Consider the following 16,480-nt stretch of genomic DNA (forward strand, 5'->3'; position numbering starts at 1 on the left):
CCGGGCCGCAGCGCCGCCGCCGGCCGCCATCGCCGGGGCCCGCGGAGCCGCGGGGGGGTCGGGCCGCCGAGACCCTCTGCGAGGGGGCGGCCCCGGGCCCCTCGTTCTCAGGGAGGGCATTTGGGGCCCCGCGAAACCCCCCAGCCCGGGGGGTGTCCCCCCTGCTGGGCCGGGACCCCGCGAGCAGCATCTTCCCCGTGGCCACGGCTGCTTCCCCGGGCCAACACCCGGCTGTGGCCTCCACACCAGGCGGGAGGGAGGCTGGGGCAGTGGGCAAGCCCCCTATGACCGCAATGTGTCTTGGGGGCAAGCCACCGCCGAGGGGGGCCTGGCAGGGGCCATGCCCACCCCTCTGCCCTGGTGTGGGGGTCTGGCTGGCTGGAGCCATCCCCTTGGGGGGCTACAGCTGGTACCAGGGCATCGATTGCACCGACGTGTGCTGGCATCACCCTGTCACCCCTTCCCTCCGCCACACCGGTCGCTGTGGGCTGGCAGGGCGGCTCGGTGCCGCAGCAGGAGCTCCGCCGGGCTGTGCTGGGGTGGGGGGCATCTCTGCCCACCTGCAGCCCCCCTGCCCGTACAGCCAGCAGCACTGCCTGTGTCCCTGCTGCCCCATCCACACCTGCCCTCACAAGCACCCGGGATGCAGTAAAACACTTCCCGCTCACCAGGCTGGGCAGTTTAGAGGAGTGGGCTGTCACTTCAGCTGTTCCCCACTTGCTTATGGCCCCACGGTCCCTCCCAGCCCCCTGCCACCAGCAGGCAGGCACGGAGCATTGCCCAGCTATCCCGCATCCATCCCTGGCTTGGAAATAGCGTTAAATCAAGGAACCTGTGGTGCCTCCTGCCATGCTGGGCTGTGGGGCCCTGTGGAGATGGGAGCTCCTGGTTTATCACCTCCTCCCTCTGCCCGGAGAGGGGTGGGTGATGGGGCACAGCACCCAGGGTCCCCATCCCTCAAAATACTGACCAGGGACCATGTGGGCAGGCATGGCAGCACCACCCTGGCCCAGCCGAGCCATGTTCCGAGCAGGAGGCGCTGGGGATGGTGCTGCCGGGGCTATTTTTATCATGTGTTTAGACCTGTCGTTAGCCGACTGTTACCTAACTGGGAACCCAAGGTGACATGAGGGAGCCCGCGAGCAGCTGCTGACATTTCTGCCTGGGAGAAGGGACCTGTGGCACCGGGTGCTGCTTGGACAGGCCAGTAACCAGCAGGGCCGGCCGGTCGGGCTGCCGGCACAAAGCCGGGTCCCACGCCCGAATCCAGCCCCCCCCAGCCCAGCGGGGGACTCCGAGCCGGCGCTGAGGGCCGCGGGGGGCTCGGTTGGGCAGCGGCCCGGGGAGGCCGCTGGGGCCCGGGGAGGCCGCAGCGCCGCGGAATGGGACTACACTTCCCGTCGTGCCCCGCGCGGCGCGGACTACAGCTCCCGTCGTGCCCCGCGCGGGAGGCGCCTCGCCCCGCCCCCGGGCCGTGACGCGGGCGGGCGCCATGGCGACGCGGTGACGTCGCGGGGGGGGTGAGAGGTCACGGCGGCGGCGGCGGCGCCGGTGTGAGGGCAGCGGAGCCGCGTCCCGGCCCCGGTCATGGCGGCCCGGCGGCTCCGCGGCGCCTTCCAGCTCGGAGCGCGGCAGCGGCTGCGGGCCGCGGCGGCCCCGCCCGGCAGGTGAGCGCCGGCGACCTCACGGGGCGGCACCGGGCGCCGGCACCGGTACCGGGCAGGGCCGCGGGGCCCGGTCGGCGGCAGCGGGCCGGGGGACCCGCAGTGGGTAGCGGGGCCGGAGCCCGTGCCCGGAGCACGGCGCGGGGCTGGGCTGGGCGTCATACAAGGCCCGGGGGCTCCGGCAGGGGCCCGGGACAGGGTCGCCGGCGCAGGGCGGGCCCCGAGGGGCGATCGGGGCCGGGGGGACCCGGGTGAGGCTTGGGGGCGGCCCCCGCGGGGCGAGCGGCCCGTGGGCCCGGCCTTGTGCCCTCCAAGGGGCTGCCCGGGGCAGGGGGTCGTGGGGGGACGGGGGGGACCCAGGACAGGGGGGCCCGTGGCCACGGTGGGTTGTGGCCCCGGCGGCACTGCTGTCCCGGTGGCCACCGGCCCCGGGCTGGAGCTGGGGGACACACAGCCCCGAGGAGCCCCGGGGCTGTGGCCTGACCTTGGGGCAACCCCCGCATGGGGGCCAGGGCCACCCCCCGGGCCGCGAGGGCCGGGCAGGTGCCAGCGCTTCCCTCGTGGGTCAGGAGCGACGTCAGTGTCACGCTTTGGCCAGCCCAGGAGACCTGAGGCCACCCCGCCGTGTCCCCACCGCGCTGACCTCCGCGCCCGGCCACGCCGCCAGTGCCGCTGGGGCTCTGCCAGCTCGGGGCTGGCACCGGCCGCCTGGGGACAGGGCTGCTCTCGTGAGCCTCGGGCCACCAGCCACACCGCCGGACAGGCCCGCGGTGTGGAAGCAGCTGCAGCATCGTGCCGTGGCGCTGGTTGAGGAGCCAGCTCCACTGAGACCCGCTGCGGCACGCGTACGGCACCAAGCTGCGGTGCGAGCGAGGAGGGGGCCGATGGCCTCGGGGGGGCTGTCAGTGGGGTCCCGGTGCGCTTGGGGACCCCTGGCTCGGTGCAGCCAAGGGCTGTGACCTGGGCTGGCGCCACTCAAACGTACCGACCAGCTCGCTGCGCTGCCTGGCTATTCTGGGAGCTTGGGGGCTGCCAAGCGCCCCGGGTGACTAGTCTTGGCACGGGAACGTCCCCTTCTCCTGGGAGAAGCAGCGGGACCTTTCTCCCTCGGCCACCCGCCCTGGAGGAGAGCTGCTGTGACCTGCGTGCAGGCGCATCTAAAAATACCCGCGCTGTCCCGTGGGCACCAAGTGCTGCCAGTGATGGCTGTCACCGGAGGGATCCTGGTGGGGCCAGCCCTAGCCCAGAGCCCCACTGGCCCTGGTGTGGTCAGGGCTACAGCCACCATCGTTATCTTCCCGCTTCTTGGTGAGGACTGGCTGCCGGGGCTTGGCCTGGTGCAGTTAAGCCATTATGAGGGAGCTGATAATAATTGAGGCGCTGATGGCCACGGCATGGCAGGACCCCGCTGCCATCGCCGCAGCTCCAGGGCTGGGTGACACGCCACCCAGGACCCTACTGTGCCTTTGGGGCTTGGCTTCTCCTCGAGGAGGTGGCCACCTTTTGTCCCTTCCCACCGGCAGCAAGGGCACCGTCTGCGCCACACCTGAGGAACGAGATGGGGCTGGGGCAGGACACGGAGGAGGGAGAAGGTCCCTGGGCTGAGCAGGGCTCTGTGCTGCCACCGGAGCCCAGTGCGGGGCTGGGGAGCGGCAGCGGGGGGTAACGGGCAGTTGTCCCCGCACTGCTGGTCTGGATTAGGTGTCCCTGAGGTCAGGTTTCCCCGGCCTTCCTCCTCTTGCGCAACAACAGCCTTGGCAGCAGCCCTGGGACAAGCACTCGGACTTCCCCGGCCTCTTCCCACCGGCCCAGGCGGGAGGGCTGGGAGTGGCGGTGGGCGCCTGCTTCGGCCCTGATCCCCCCTCACGCCCCCCGGGGCCGAGTCCCATCCCGGGAGGCACGTGGGCAGGTCTGGAAGGGGCCCAACATCGTGGCCGTCCTGGGCAGGGGGGTTGCCCCACTTGGCCCAGAGGCTCGCTGGCAGCTCCGCTGCCCGGCACAGTCCCGGTTCCTCCGCTAACGGTCCCGGTTCCTCCGCTAACGCCCATCTCCTGCGCAGGCACACGGCCCTGTGCGGCCTCCGGCTCAGCCGGCTTGGCCGGCCAGCGAGCAGCACCGAGTGGGGGCCCCGGGCCCAACCCAGCCGGTCCTTCCTCAACCTCACCAACAAGCGGAAGGAATACTCGGAGCGGCGCATCATCGGGTAGGTGTGGCGGCTTCCCCGTCCAGCCGGGCGGCGAGGGCCCCCACAGCCCCGGCTGCAGCGTCCGCTCTGCCCCCAGGTACTCCATGCAGGAGATGTACGATGTGGTCGCCAACGTGGAGGACTACAAGAACTTCGTGCCTTGGTGCAAGAAGTCAGTGGTGGTCTCCAAGCGCACGGGTCATGTCAAGGCGCAGCTGGAGGTGGGCTTCCCGCCCGTGGTGGAGCGCTACACCTCTATCGTCACCCTTGTCCGCCCCCACCTCGTCAAGGTGAGTGTGGCTCCGGCGCGGTGGGAAACCATCCTGGCCAGCTCCTCAGGCCCCCCTGACCGGCTGCTCCCCCTCCCCAGGCTGTCTGCACGGACGGGCGCCTCTTCAACCACCTGGAGACGAACTGGCGCTTCAGCCCCGGCATCCCCGGCTATCCCCGCACCAGCACCGTGGATTTCTCGGTAAGACCCAGCTCCGGGCGGGTGCGAAGCGCCTGGGGAGGATGGGGGAGACGGCCCCTGCTGCGGAGACCTGCCCACGCGCTGCCATCCTCAGGCCAGCCGCTCTCCTCCCCAGATCTCCTTTGAGTTTCGCTCCCTGCTGCACTCCCAGCTGGCCACCGTCTTCTTCGACGAGGTGGTCAAGCAGATGGTGGCAGCCTTCGAGCGCCGGGCAGCCAAGAACTTCGGTCCCGAGACCCGCATCCCCCGGGAGCTCATGTTCCACGAGGTCCACCAGACGTGAGGGCAGCCCGGCCACCGCAGACTGTGCCAGGGCCACGGGGCTTCCCACCCTGCGCCCACCCTCCTGAGTATTTATTTGAGTGCATCTCTGCTGCCGTTGCCTCAACTTCCCTCCCGGCCCTAGGGGCGAGAAGCAATGCTCCTGTGAGCGCGGGGGCTGCCGTGAGCCCCCAGCCCCACCACGACGCTGCGGGAGCTGCGTCCCAGCGCTGGACTCCCTGGTTTTGTAGCTGATACTGGTTTTAAGTTTCATTTTAGTTCTTGGGAGCTCTTTTTTTCTTTTTTTTTTTTTCCTCTCCCCCGTTCTGTTCCTTTTAATTCCTCGGCAAGGCCAGAGGGTCCCGGTGGCGGGGCAGCTCCTGGGCCAGCCGTGCCTGGCCCCGCCGAGGAAGGTGGGTGTTCGCTGGGGGGGGAGCCTGGCCCGATCCTGCCTGGGAACGCAAGAGGGGCAGGCAGTGAGCGGCCAGGGCAGGGGTGGGGGGGCAGCTGCCAGTGCCCCCTGCTCCCCCAGCTCTTCCAGGAACAAAAGGGAAGGAGAAGGGCGTAGGGGCGGCAGCCGCTGACCCCTTGCCCAGACACTGGAGCTGAGGGACCCCCGGCAGCGCCCGCTCTGCCGCCAGACCCGACGTCGCACAGTTTGCACAAGTCACACGCACAGGGTGGGGATGGGGCAGCTTGTGCTGCCCCCCCTCCCCGCCACCCCCAGCCCCTTGCAGACCCACTGCAGGCCAAGGCGCCGGCGCCGCAGGGACCAGGACGGCCCCGGCCCACAGCCCCCCTGCCACCCCCAGCGTTCTGGTTCCAGCTTGCCTTTCCCTGCCTTTGGTGGGGGGACGTAGAGGCCTCTGGCTCCCCCAGCCCAAAAAGCCACCTGTGGGGGGGGCAGGGGCTCCCTGGGCTGCCAGTCCCCCACCCCAGGGTCCCCCTGCACCGTTCCATCACCATTGCCAAGGGCACCCTGGCCTTGCTGCCCGAGGAAAGGGCTTTTACGGGCCAATAAAGAGCATTTTCCAAGGGTGAGCCGCCTCCTGGTCCTCATTCAGCACCCACGGGAGGGGGGAGCTGGGGTGGGGCTGCACACCGAGACCCCCCCCAGACCCCAAACCAGGCTGGTTCCTGTAGAAGCCACTGAGCCTGGTGCGGCCGGGGTCCCGAGGGGCCAAGCACCACCGTGTCAGCCCCGGAAGAGACAAGAGCAGGACCGGGGGCCTCAGGGCAGCCCCCCAGGTGGGGTGGTGGGCACAGTCGCCTGCCTCCCACCCTAAATCCTACCGGAGCAAAGCTGAGCCCGGGGGTGAAAGTCCTGCACCTGCTGGGAGGGAGGGAGGGAGGCTCTGGTTTGTTAATAAAAACATTTATTTTGCATTTTGTCGTTGTTTGTACAGAAGTGCCCGATGCCTGCGAGGGGCCGGGGCTGGGCACTGGGGGGGAGCCCAGCTCCAGCTGCCGGGGGCATCGGACACGGGGGGGTTCACACAAACACGGGGGTGCGGGCTGGGGAGGAGTGTATCAATTCCCTGCTCGGGGTGTGGGGGGGGGGCTGAGACATTCATTCTTCACCTGCTGCCCCGTGGGGGGGGGGAGCCTGGACACGAGTCTGGACTGAACCCCTCTCGGGGTGGGGGGCTGTGGTGGAGGGCGGGGGGATTTGTGCCCCCCCAGCCTCACTGGTGGCACCCCACCCCCCCCCCCCCCAAGCCCAGCAGCGGGGGAGCCGGGGGGCTCCCAGTGTGCGTGGTGCTGCTGGCACGGGGTGGGGGCGCAGGACCACCCCACCCCCCCTCCCCATTTTGCTGGGAGCAGAGGGAGCTCCGGGGAGGGGACAGCGGGCAGGGAGCAGGGGCGCGGGGCAGGACGCCCCCCCCGGGGCTGCCTCTGCCCTCTCCCAGGGCAGCAGGGAGGGAGAGGAGCGGGGGGGGGGGGGCTCCGCTCGCACCACAGGAGACCCACGGCCGGTGCCCGAGGGGGGTTCAGTGCCGAGTCCGTCCGGGGCCCGGCGCAGCAGCGCAGCGTTCCCTGGGGAGCAGCCAGCCACGGCTCCTTCCCCGTCCCTTCTTTACCCAGATTTGTAGCCCACGAGCTGCATGAGGCCCTTTGTGCTCATGGACTTGGGTCTCTCCAGGGGGAAGCCCAGCGCCCGGCTCCAGATCAGCTGCGAGAGGACGCCCAGGGCCCGCGAGACCCCGAAGAGCACCGTGTAGTAGTTCATCTCCTTCATCCCATAGTACTGCAGGGAGGGGGGGGGGCGTTAGGGCAGGGCAGCCTGGCAGGAGGGGGCACCCCGGAGCCCTCTGCACCCCCCCCTGGGGAGCGGGGCTGGGACGGGGACCCCCGGGCTCACCTGCAGCAGCACCCCGCTGTGGGCGTCCACGTTGGGCCAGGGGTTCTTGGCCTTGCCCTGCTCCAGCAGCACGTTGGGGACGATCTTGTAGAGCTGAGCCACCAGCTTGAACATGGGGTCCTTGGGCAGGTGCTTGAGGGCGAACTCCCGCTGGCAGGTGTAGCGGGGGTCCGTCTTCCGCAGCACCGCGTGCCCATACCCTGGCACCACCTGCGAGAATCAGGGGGGGTCAGAGCCTGCTGCCGGCACGCCCCCCCCCCCCCCCCCCCTCCGCCGCAGTCCCCCCCCCAGGCAGGGCCAGACTCACCCTGCCGGAGTTGAGCGTGTTCCAGATGAATTCCCGCAGCTTCTCATCCGACACCTCCTGGCCCAGCTCCTTCTGCAGGTTGGTCAGCCAGAGCAGCACCTCCTGCGGGCACGGCAAGCCGAGCAGGGGGTGAGGGCAGTGGCACGCGGACAGGCAGACAGACAGACAGACGGCCGCGCCAAGGTGCCCACCTGGTTGGCGAGGCCGTGCAGGGGCCCAGCCAGCCCATTCATGGCGGCAGCAAAGGCGAGGTACGGGTCGGAGAGGGCACTGCCGACCAGGTGGCTGGTGTGCGCGCTCACGTTTCCCCCCTCGTGGTCACTGCAGGGGCAAGGAGCAGGGCGTCAGGCCTCCCCCACCCCCGCCGAGGGCCCCCACAGCCACGGGGGACACCCCCCGGGGGGCCACGATGTTCCCAGCCCTACCCCAGGGCTGCCCGTGGCCCCACGCCGCGTTCCCAGTGACGCCCCCGGAGCAGCCCGGGCATGTCCCGGGACCCGGTCCCATCCTTGGCCGCGGGGCTGGGAGTGGTGCTGAGCTCCCACCTGCTCCGGCTGCTCCTCCCGGCCCCGTACCTGTGGATGGTGAGGTAGAGCCGCATCAGCTCAATGAACTGGGGGTCGGTGTAGCCCAGCATGTTGGTAAAGTTGTGGGACCAGTCGAGGTTGGGGTCGATGGCCCCGATGCTGCTGCCCTCGCGGTACAAGTTGCGGTAGATCTTTGCGGCAACGCAAGGCAGCTTGGCGATCAGGTCCATGGCGTCCTCGTAGACAAACTGGGACAGACTGGGTAAGACAGCGCGGCTGCTCTCCCCGGGGGGCCACAAGCCTTTGACCCCCCAGACCCAAACCTGCACCCACACCCAGGCTCACGCTCCGAGTTGGGATGGCTGAGCATCCCCCCGGCACCGCGCCCCTTCCCCCCCAGTACCTCCCAGTATTTGACACGGTGGATGCCCTCAGCGTAGGCGCGCGCAAACTTGCTCTCGCTGTTGAGCGCGGTGATGGCGGCGCTCAGCTGGGACATGGGGTGCAGGTTGGTGGGGAAGTTGTCCAGCATGGTCACCACGTGCGAGGGCAGCGCTGCACGCCGGGCCCACTCGCGGGACAGCCAGCTCACCTGCGGGGGGGCGTAGGGGCTGAGCCGTGGGGCAGGGGACCGGCAGCACACCCCCCCACCTCCACCAGAGCCCCGGCGTGTTACCTGCTCCTGGGTGGGCACGTCTCCCGTCACCAGCAGCCAGAAGAGCCCCTCAGGCAGCGGTTCCTCTCCCCCCGCAGCTTTGGGCAGCAGCTTCTGGCACTCGGGGATGCTGTACCCGCGGAAGCGGATGCCCTAAAGAGCCCGGCACAAGCATCAGCTGCCATGGCATCACCCACGCCGGGCAGGTGCCTGAGCAGGGCAGGATCAGGCCCTACCTCATCGGGATCCAGAACCGAGGTCTCGTATATGAGCCCCTTCATGCCCCTCATCCCGCCGTACACCTGCAGAAGGGCGGAGGGAGGCGGTTACCGGCTGTGGCACTGCCGGCAGCCCCGGCATGGCCTGACCACAGCGTCGCCCCGCTCACCATGTCCACCGTGATCTGCCCGATGGCCGTGCTGCCATGCTGCTGCCTGAAGCTCTTGATTTTCGCCTGCTCCTTGGGGATCATGCTGGCAAGGACATCTTTCAGGTTCTGGGAAGAGGGGAGGGGGCGGTGAGCCCTGGCACCTGCGGCAGGGCCAAGCACGTGCCCCCACCACCGGAGAGGGGTAACGGCAGCGGGGGCTCCTCTTACCGTGGCAGCGCTGGCATGGCGGGCGGCAAAGAGGACACACAGTGCATTCTGTGGAAGAGCAGACACACAGACTCGGTGTTACCTGGGGAGAGCCCCACCGTGCGCCCCAGCGGCCCCATCTTTAGGGAGGGGTACCCATAGAAGCAGTCCCCAGCCCTGGAGCACCCCCAGCCCTGGAGCACCCCCAGCTCCCCCAAAGCGTGGCACAGCTCCTGCGGCTGGAGCTGCCTCGTGACTCCAGGAAGATCCCATCTCACACGAACGCTGCGCTCGGCAGCTGCGGCGGCTTCCCTCGCCCACGCGTGCCAGAGATCAGCGCCAGGCAGGTTCAGCCGGGCTGGGCAGCACAGGGCTGCCGTGCTGCATCACACTCATTCACATCACGCCCAACACTGGCCACGACCCCACCGCAGAGCCAACGGCCGCGCCGCACAGAGCCAGCGGTGGCCAAGGCGGCTGCGTTTTGCTTCCTGCTCCGCAGAGCGCGGAAGTGGCCGCACGAGCGAGTGGTGCTGCCAGCAGCGCCCTGCCAGGCCGGCACCGCTGCGGTTTTCCTGCCCTGGGGAAGCCGATCTTTGTTCCTTGCCCACGTGTGGCAGCCCACGGGGACTCCGGCCAGTGGGAACACCCTGGTGCGGCCGGGAAGCCCGAGGCTGGCAGCATCCCCCGTCCCTGCCCACTGGCCCTGGCAGCACCCTGGGGACACGGGGCTCGCCTGCGCCCAAACCCACTCAAAGCACCCGAAGGGGCACCACGGGTGGGCAAAGGTGACCATGGGACCCCTACCCAGTGCCAGGGTCACTGCGACACCTGCCCAGTGCCGGGGCCACTGCGGTGCCCGGGGGGGGGCTGTATCCACAGCAGCCCCGTGGCCACCCCCCGGTGCGGAGCTGCGGCAGCGCCTGCAGAACATGACTCGCTTTTTCCACTGGCTGCCAGAAGGGACGCGGGGGGTGGGGGGTGGGGGGCAGCACCACAGCGAGCCCCGAGCCTGGCCAGCCCAGCACCCCGAGAGCCCCCAGCCCAGCCAAGGGGATCCTGAGACCCCGAGCGTGGCTGGAGCCCACCGCCCGCTCCGGACAACTGTGCCACGTCCCCCTGCAACAGGCGGCAGCGGAGGGGGATGGAAAATGCCGGCAGGAACAATGGAGGCGGCAGCGGGAAGACCAAGGTCAAGGTGGCGGCTGCCACCGTCGGCGGGGGGGTCCCCGCCACCCCCAGTGTCACCCGCACTGCTCGTCCCGGCTGGGCCGGGCTGTCACAGAGGCGCCGCTGGCTCAAGGTCACACGTGTTGGCGGTGACACCGGGCGCCGGCTGCCGGGGCTGGGGCCGCCCCAGCCGCTGCGGGCCCCCCCCCCCGCCCCTCGCCCCGGGTCTGGGGGTGCAGGGGCTCACCGGCAGCACCGGCCATGGCTCGGCGGAGGAGCAGCCACCGCAGCTGAGGCCGTGGGGAGGAAGAGGAAGGTGGCAGCTGGGCAGGGTCGGGGGTAGCCCCGGCTGGGGGGGACGTGGCCCCCCCGGGTGAGCAGGGCCAAGTGGGGCAGCACAACACGCCCGGCCAGGCCCCGACGCCCAAAATAACGCCCGGTCGATAGAGATGCTGCAGCGGCTGTTACGAAACGCCGGGGGTCGCGGCCAAGGCAAACGGGGGGGGACGGGACCAGGGCCACCCCAGCCCTGCACCGGTGCTTGGCCCCCGCCCCCCGGTATCCCCACTCCCCCAGCCCCAGGGCTGGATGGGGGTCCCCTCGCTGTGACCCTTTGCCCTCTACGGCACCGGCTGGCTGGGGATGGTCGGGGTGGATGTGGTGTGGGGGTGGCGGGGGACCCTCGCCCCCTCCTTGCCGGTACTGCCAGGTGGGAGCCCCCGGGGCTGGCGTGGCCCCCCCCGGGCCCGGCGCTGCAGCACAGCCCCACAATGGGCGGCGGGGGCCGGGAGCCCCCAGCGAGGGGCTGCGGTGGGGGTGCGACCCCCGGATGGCGGCTGCAGCCAGAGCAGAGCCCCCCTGCCCCAGTCCGCCAAAAGGGGCAGGGGCCCAGCCGGGCCGCCCCCCGGGGTCGGACACGGCAGCGGCGGGGCCGCCCCTCGACCCGCCGCCCGTTCCGGTTGCTGCCAGCGGAGGCGACGCCGGTGCCGGTGCCCACCACGTGCTGCCGCTGCGGGCGCGCGGCCCCGCGCCCCCCGGGCTCCCCCAGCCGTGCGGCCCCTTTAAGGCAGCGCCCCGCCGCGTCGCCACTTTAAGAGCCGCCCCCCCTCGCCCTCCCCCCCCCCCGACGCGTCGCCCCTTTAAGGCGCGGCGGGGCCGGGGCGGGCGCCCTCACCTTGGGCCCGCGGAGGCGCGCGGCCGCTCGGCTGCCGGCGGCGAGGAGCGTCATGGCGGCACCGGGGCCGGGACGGAGCAGGGCTGGGAGCGGGAGCGGGCGCGGGGCCGGGCCGGGCGGGAGCGGGGCCGGAGCGAGCGGCGGCGGCGGCGGCCGGGGGTCCTCAGCGCAGCGGGCGGGGCGGGGCGCGGCGCCGAGCTGGTTATTAGCATAGCCCCGCCCTTGCCCGCCCCATCGGGGCCGACTCGCTTCCGATTGGCTGCGCCGTGCGACGCGGGGCGGCCCTAGGCAAATGAGGCAGCGGGGCAGAGGGGGCCAGGCTATAGGTGGCCGTCGCGTTCGCCTGATCGTGGGGTGGGGTGGGGTGAGGCGGGGGGCCACGCCCCCTGACGTGACGTCACCGGCCGCAGTGCGTGACGTCATGCCGCCGCGTCACCCACCCGAGCGGCGTCGGTGCTTTGGTGTCACTCGGCTGTGATGCCGGCCCAGCCCCGTGACATCACCGGCACTCGGCCATGTGCTATGAGGTCACTGGGGCCCCATGACGTCATCCCACACTCAGCCGCTGGGGCCGGAGGTCACCCTGTGGTGGTGACGTCAGGGGGCGGGGTACGGCCGCGGGTGACCGTCCCCGCTGACCCCGGGGCATTGCCCCGGTGGCCCTAGGGTGGTGGTGCCAGGGGCCAGGCACAGCCGTGGTGTGGGGGCTGGGCAGCACCCTTGGGGACAGGACCCCCACGGTGCCCCCGTGGTGGCTGCCACCGGGGCCAGGTGACACAGCTGACTGGGGGCTGCCAGGGGACACTCGCCCACCCCGAGGCTGAGCCAGGGCCGGGGGATGCCGGCCAGGCCACACACGAGGGAGCTGGTGGCACCGGAGATGTTGCCGGGACACGGGGTGGGGGGAGGGGGCTGCCACCGGCATCTCCATGTGCCACCGTCCCTGTGCCTGGCCCCACACACACAGGAGCGAGACCTGCCCTCGGGTGGGCCCGCGGCACAGCTGCCGCACAGCCCCTTTATTGCCTGCAGCGAGGGGGGGGGGTCCCACAACCGGCCCCAGATGCCTGAGCACCCCACCCTGGTGGGGGCAGCTGAGCCCCGGTGTCCCCTGCCGTGTCCCCTGGCTGGCAGCCTGCCCGCTGCATCGTCCCAGCAGGAGCGAGGGCCCGGCCCCGGCTCCGGTGGCTACCCTGTGGGGAAGCGAGGCCGGTGTCCCAGTGCCCCCGGTGTCCCGGTGCCCCCGGTGTCCCGGTGCCCCCGGCACCGCAGCTGCAGCGGACGGACAGTGAATAAATAGGACAAGAGCACCAGGCCGGCTGCTGAGCCGCGGTCTGCCCCAGCACGTCTGCTGGTTCCGGTGGGGACGAGGTGAACCGAGAGGTAGGGGACGTCTGGACGGAGCCTGGCACCATCCTGGTCGCACAAGGCCGCCGGGGCAGGTCGGCACCGTCCTCTGGAGGCAGCCAGGGTTGTCTGCGTCACAGCTCATCGTGCGGGATGTGGAGCGCGTGGTCACACAGGTCTGCAGTGACAAAGAGCAACACACTCAGCATGCGGCTGAGCCCCGGGGGACCCATCCCTTCCCCCTCATCCCTGGCCACTGCAGCGTAGGGATGAGCCACGTGCAGTGCACCGGGGCCAGGCACGCCGTGACCCCGCGCCCAGGGGACACCTGCGCTTCCCCCTCACTTTGTTCTGCAGTTAATGAGAAACGCGGTGGCTGGGACAGAGCTGCTGGCCCGGTGTTTCCCCAGGCCCAGCAGCCACAGCCGCTCGGCAGACCCCCACCAGCCTGGGGCAGGCAGGAGGTACCGGCTGAGCCCCAGGGGCAGACCCCCAAGACCCTCCCTGGGGAAGGAGCGTTTCCCCCAAGGCGTGAGCCTGGTACAGAAGGGACCCACCCTGCAGCGCAGGTTACGTGGCCACGTTCATTAATAGAAAAGCACAAAGGTCGCGCCGTGCCCTGACCCCGGGTATTTGTGAGCTGGAAATAGCCCTGTGGGAAGGGAGATGCCGCAGGGCGGGCGCCCGGCCATTGGCTGTGCCAGGAGCCAGGAGCCCTGTGCCGGAGCAGCCGGCACTGACGGCAGCTGCCCTGGCTCGGCCCCAGGCAGCACAGCCAAAAAAAGCCACATGCAGCTGGGCAAGCCCAGGGAGCTGCACCCTGGCGCGGGGCTAAGGGACATCGGGGAGCACCCGCAGCTCCTCAGCATCCCCCCAACTCTGGGCCAGCAGCTCCTCCTCTTCCAGCACCGATGGAGCAGCTGTGAACCCCCAGGGCAGCAGGAGATACCCCTCCCCAGGACCCCCCAGCCCAGCTCACCCGTCCGCTTGCTGCAGAGCCGGTCCTTGACGTTGTCGGCCTCGTGGGAGAGGAATTCTATGAGTTCGTCCTCGTACTCCTCGGCAATGCTCTCACACTGCAAGGGGAGCCACTGGGGGATCAGCCAGCACCACCAGCACCCGGGGGGAGCCCAGAGCCAGGCCCCCCCCCCCAGCCCGGGAGCAGGTTCCTTCCCTCCAGCCCCAGGAAGGACAAGGGGAAGCAGCTGGGAGCTGCCGGTGGGACCAGCTCAGCCCTAGAAGGGCCACGGCTGCCCAACACAGCAGGTCCCACCACCCAAAACCTCTGCCGAGCCTCAACAGACGCCATGAGAACCCAGGCCCTGCACACACCGCAAACTTCAGGCTGGAAGCCACGTCTCCATCGATTTTGACCCCGGAGAGGTCCATCTTGGTCCCGTCGTGGGAGATCACCCGGACGTAGCTCTTCCGGTGCGTGGATGGATCCACTTTTTCCCCATATTCCTTCATCTTCTCGCACACCCGCTCCAGCAGCTCTGTCAGATGTGCCTCCGACCGGGCGTAGGGCACCTGTGGCAGGAGCGAGAGAACAGCGGGGTCAGGCCTTCGAGCGTGACAGCGGAATGGGAACACTGGACCAGCACCTTTCCCCGGGAGCTGGGGAGCACCGAGAAAGGGTCAGACATCCCCATGGATGCTCTGGGGCCGCGCTGGAGATGAGCAGCTGAGGAACGGGAATTGGGGCCCATCCACCCGATGCGGCTCTGAGCCCTCTCGTCTCCCCTGGCCTTTGACACGCGGCCGCTGCCCCCACTCCACCGCAGCCTTCACCCGCTCACCCGGCACCGCGGGCCCGTCCCACTGGCAGACTTCTCACCTCCACAACCGACTGGCTGCCGTCAGGGTTGATCCGGAACGAGCCCATCTGGATGGTTTTCCTGGGGTCGACCTGGGCGATCTCCCACTCCAGCTCATCCACCAGTGCCCGACACGCTGCAGTGGACGCAGGCGTCAGCGGCCCAGAGCTAACAGCATCCATCTGCCTCAGCCCCTGGTACTGACACACCTGCGGCTACCCAAAGCCGCTGGGAGGAACCGGTGTAACTGGTGCTGCTGGCCAACGGAGACGGCGTGTCTGTGGGGAGCAGGTCCCCAGGGCCCTTCGGGAGTGTTTGCCCATCCGAGCAGGGTGAACGCAGACAGACAAGGGGGTCCCACCAGCCGCCCCAGGCCCGCACTGTCCCATCCTGTCCTGCCCCAGCCCCGCTGCCCTGCCCCAGCCCCCCACACCTCCGCAGTGCAGGTCCTGGCTCCGGCGGGCGCAGGCGGCGGGCAGCAGCGCAGCCAGGGCCACGGCCAGGCAGAGCGCGGGCGGGATCCGGCCCCTCATCCTCACGGCTCCGCTGCTGCGTCACCTGCGGGCACAGGCAGCTCCAGCCCGCAGCCCCCACCCCCTCCCGGCTCCCCCGAGGCCCACACCCGGCAGGGCCCCCCCAGCGCCCCTGTCCCCCACACAGCCCCACTGCCTGCAGGGCTCTGTCCACGGCACTCCCCTTCCCGAAGCCCCCCCCCTCTGCAGGGCCCGTCTGTGCCCCTGGGCACCACAGGGACCCTGCCCTATAGGCTTGAGCCCAGAGCCCCCTCCCCTATAGACTTCAGCCCGGAGTCCCCTATAGAACCCCCTCCCCTATAAGGTCGACCCCAGAATCCCCTACAGAGCCCCCTCCCATAGAGGCTTGAGCGCAGAGACCTCTAGAGTCCCCTCACCTATAGAGCTGAGCCTAGAGCCCCCTCCCCTATAGGCTCGAGCCCAGAGACCCCTTCCCCTATGGACTTGAGCTCTGAGTCCCCTACGGAGTTCCCTCCTCTGTAGGGTCAAGCCCAGAGTCCCCTGTAGAGCCCCCTCCCCTATAAGGTCGAGCCCCGAATCCCTTATAGACTTGAGCCCAGAGACCCCTACAGAGTCCCTTCCCTTACAGCATCACACCTAGAGCCCCCTCCCCTATAGGCTTGAGCCTAAAATCCCCTACAGAGCACTCTCACCTATAGGGTCAAGCCCAGAGTCCCCTATAGAACCCCCTCCCGTACAGGCTCGAACCCAGAGTCCCTTACAGAGCCCCCCTTCCCTATAGGCTCGAGCCCAGAGACCCCTATAGAGCCCCCTCCCCTATAGGCTCGAGCCCAGAGACCCCTATAGAGCCCCCTCCCGTACAGACTTGAACCCAGAGGCCCTCACAGAGCCCAGTCCCCTCCAGGCCGGCGCTCGGAGCCCCCGCGGACCCCCCGCCCCGCCGGACCGTGCCCAGAGCCGCGGGCCCAGCCGAGCCCCTCGTACCGCGCCGCGCTCCCGTCCCGCTCCGCCGCCCCCCGCCCGGGCCGGCTGCCCCCGGGCTGCCCGCGGCACCGCCCGGCCCGCCGCGCCGCTCGGCCCGGCCCGCCGCGGGGCAAGGCCGCTCATGGAGGGCAGCGGCGGGCCCGGGCGGGGCGGCAGAGCCGGTGGGACCGGCCGGGTCGCTCCTTGGCCGGCGGCGGGGCCGCCCTGCGCGCAGGCAGCGCTACGGGCAGCCCGGGGAGAGCGCGGAGGGCCCCGGCGCCGCCAGGGCCCGGGCCGCGTGGCGCTCGGCCCCGGGGGGGGGCGGGGCCTGGCGTGACTCCGCCCCCTCCGCCCCGCCCCCGGTGCCGGCCTCGCTCGGGCCCCGGTGCCTCCCCCGCCGCGTCCCCTCTCCCAGCTCCGTTCCCAGTGCCGCCGCGTCCCAGCTCCCCGTGCCGGCCCCGCTCGGGCCCCGGTGCCTCCCGGCTCCACTCCCGCCCGGGGCCCG

The 16,480-nt window shown here is 70.6% G+C and overlaps 3 protein-coding genes across 4 annotated transcripts; 1 reads left to right on the plus strand and 2 right to left on the minus strand.

The window, feature by feature from the left end:
* The first annotated feature begins 1,507 nt into the window (after positions 1-1,507).
* On the plus strand, positions 1,508-5,968 carry COQ10A (coenzyme Q10A). The gene is made up of 5 exons (XM_055792277.1): positions 1,508-1,667; positions 3,724-3,867; positions 3,947-4,139; positions 4,220-4,321; positions 4,437-5,968. Exons 1-5 carry the CDS (start codon positions 1,588-1,590, stop codon positions 4,602-4,604), a joined length of 687 nt encoding a protein of 228 aa, XP_055648252.1. The 5' UTR covers positions 1,508-1,587; the 3' UTR covers positions 4,605-5,968.
* On the minus strand, positions 5,942-11,792 carry CS (citrate synthase). The gene is made up of 11 exons (XM_055792276.1): positions 11,355-11,792; positions 9,032-9,079; positions 8,822-8,929; positions 8,670-8,735; positions 8,455-8,586; positions 8,182-8,370; positions 7,827-8,026; positions 7,443-7,572; positions 7,252-7,353; positions 6,945-7,154; positions 5,942-6,830 (listed from the first exon to the last, which is right to left on the minus strand). The coding sequence occupies exons 1-11, from the start codon at positions 11,775-11,777 to the stop codon at positions 6,660-6,662; spliced, it is 1,779 nt and encodes a 592-aa protein (XP_055648251.1). The 5' UTR covers positions 11,778-11,792; the 3' UTR covers positions 5,942-6,659.
* Positions 11,793-12,335: 543 nt separating this feature from the next.
* Positions 12,336-16,220, minus strand: CNPY2 (canopy FGF signaling regulator 2). 2 transcript variants are annotated; one of them, XM_055792278.1, is made up of 6 exons: positions 15,997-16,220; positions 14,952-15,076; positions 14,539-14,654; positions 14,034-14,231; positions 13,681-13,777; positions 12,336-12,879 (listed from the first exon to the last, which is right to left on the minus strand). In XM_055792278.1, the coding sequence occupies exons 2-6, from the start codon at positions 15,049-15,051 to the stop codon at positions 12,836-12,838; spliced, it is 555 nt and encodes a 184-aa protein (XP_055648253.1). In that variant the 5' UTR covers positions 15,052-15,076; positions 15,997-16,220; the 3' UTR covers positions 12,336-12,835. The 2 variants fall into 2 exon arrangements, with proteins under 2 accessions (XP_055648253.1, XP_055648254.1); XM_055792279.1 differs by lacking the exon at positions 15,997-16,220 and adding an exon at positions 15,959-15,981.
* Positions 16,221-16,480: the final 260 nt, after the last annotated feature.

Source organism: Falco peregrinus, chromosome 19 (genome assembly GCF_023634155.1).
Source record: "Falco peregrinus isolate bFalPer1 chromosome 19, bFalPer1.pri, whole genome shotgun sequence".
In the NCBI taxonomy this organism is placed as follows: Eukaryota; Metazoa; Chordata; class Aves; order Falconiformes; family Falconidae; genus Falco; species Falco peregrinus.

Excerpts from the sequence above, each read along its gene's own strand:
- COQ10A (XM_055792277.1), top strand. The coding sequence starts at position 1,588 with ATGGCGGCCCGGCGGCTCCGCGGCGCCTTCCAGCTCGGAGCGCGGCAG. Across the intron at positions 4,140-4,219 it reads TCCGCCCCCACCTCGTCAAG|GCTGTCTGCACGGACGGGCG; the intron begins GTGAGTGTGGCT and ends CCCCCTCCCCAG. Across the intron at positions 4,322-4,436 it reads CCAGCACCGTGGATTTCTCG|ATCTCCTTTGAGTTTCGCTC; the intron begins GTAAGACCCAGC and ends TCTCCTCCCCAG.
- CS (XM_055792276.1), bottom strand. The coding sequence starts at position 11,777 with ATGACGTCACGCACTGCGGCCGGTGACGTCACGTCAGGGGGCGTGGCC. Across the intron at positions 7,155-7,251 it reads ACACGCTCAACTCCGGCAGG|GTGGTGCCAGGGTATGGGCA; the intron begins GTGAGTCTGGCC and ends TGATTCTCGCAG. Across the intron at positions 6,831-6,944 it reads ACAGCGGGGTGCTGCTGCAG|TACTATGGGATGAAGGAGAT; the intron begins GTGAGCCCGGGG and ends CCCTCCCTGCAG.
- CNPY2 (XM_055792278.1), bottom strand. The coding sequence starts at position 15,051 with ATGAGGGGCCGGATCCCGCCCGCGCTCTGCCTGGCCGTGGCCCTGGCT. Across the intron at positions 14,655-14,951 it reads CCAGGACCTGCACTGCGGAG|CGTGTCGGGCACTGGTGGAT; the intron begins GTGTGGGGGGCT and ends CGTCCACTGCAG. Across the intron at positions 13,778-14,033 it reads CTTCCAGCCTGAAGTTTGCG|TGTGAGAGCATTGCCGAGGA; the intron begins GTGTGTGCAGGG and ends CTCCCCTTGCAG.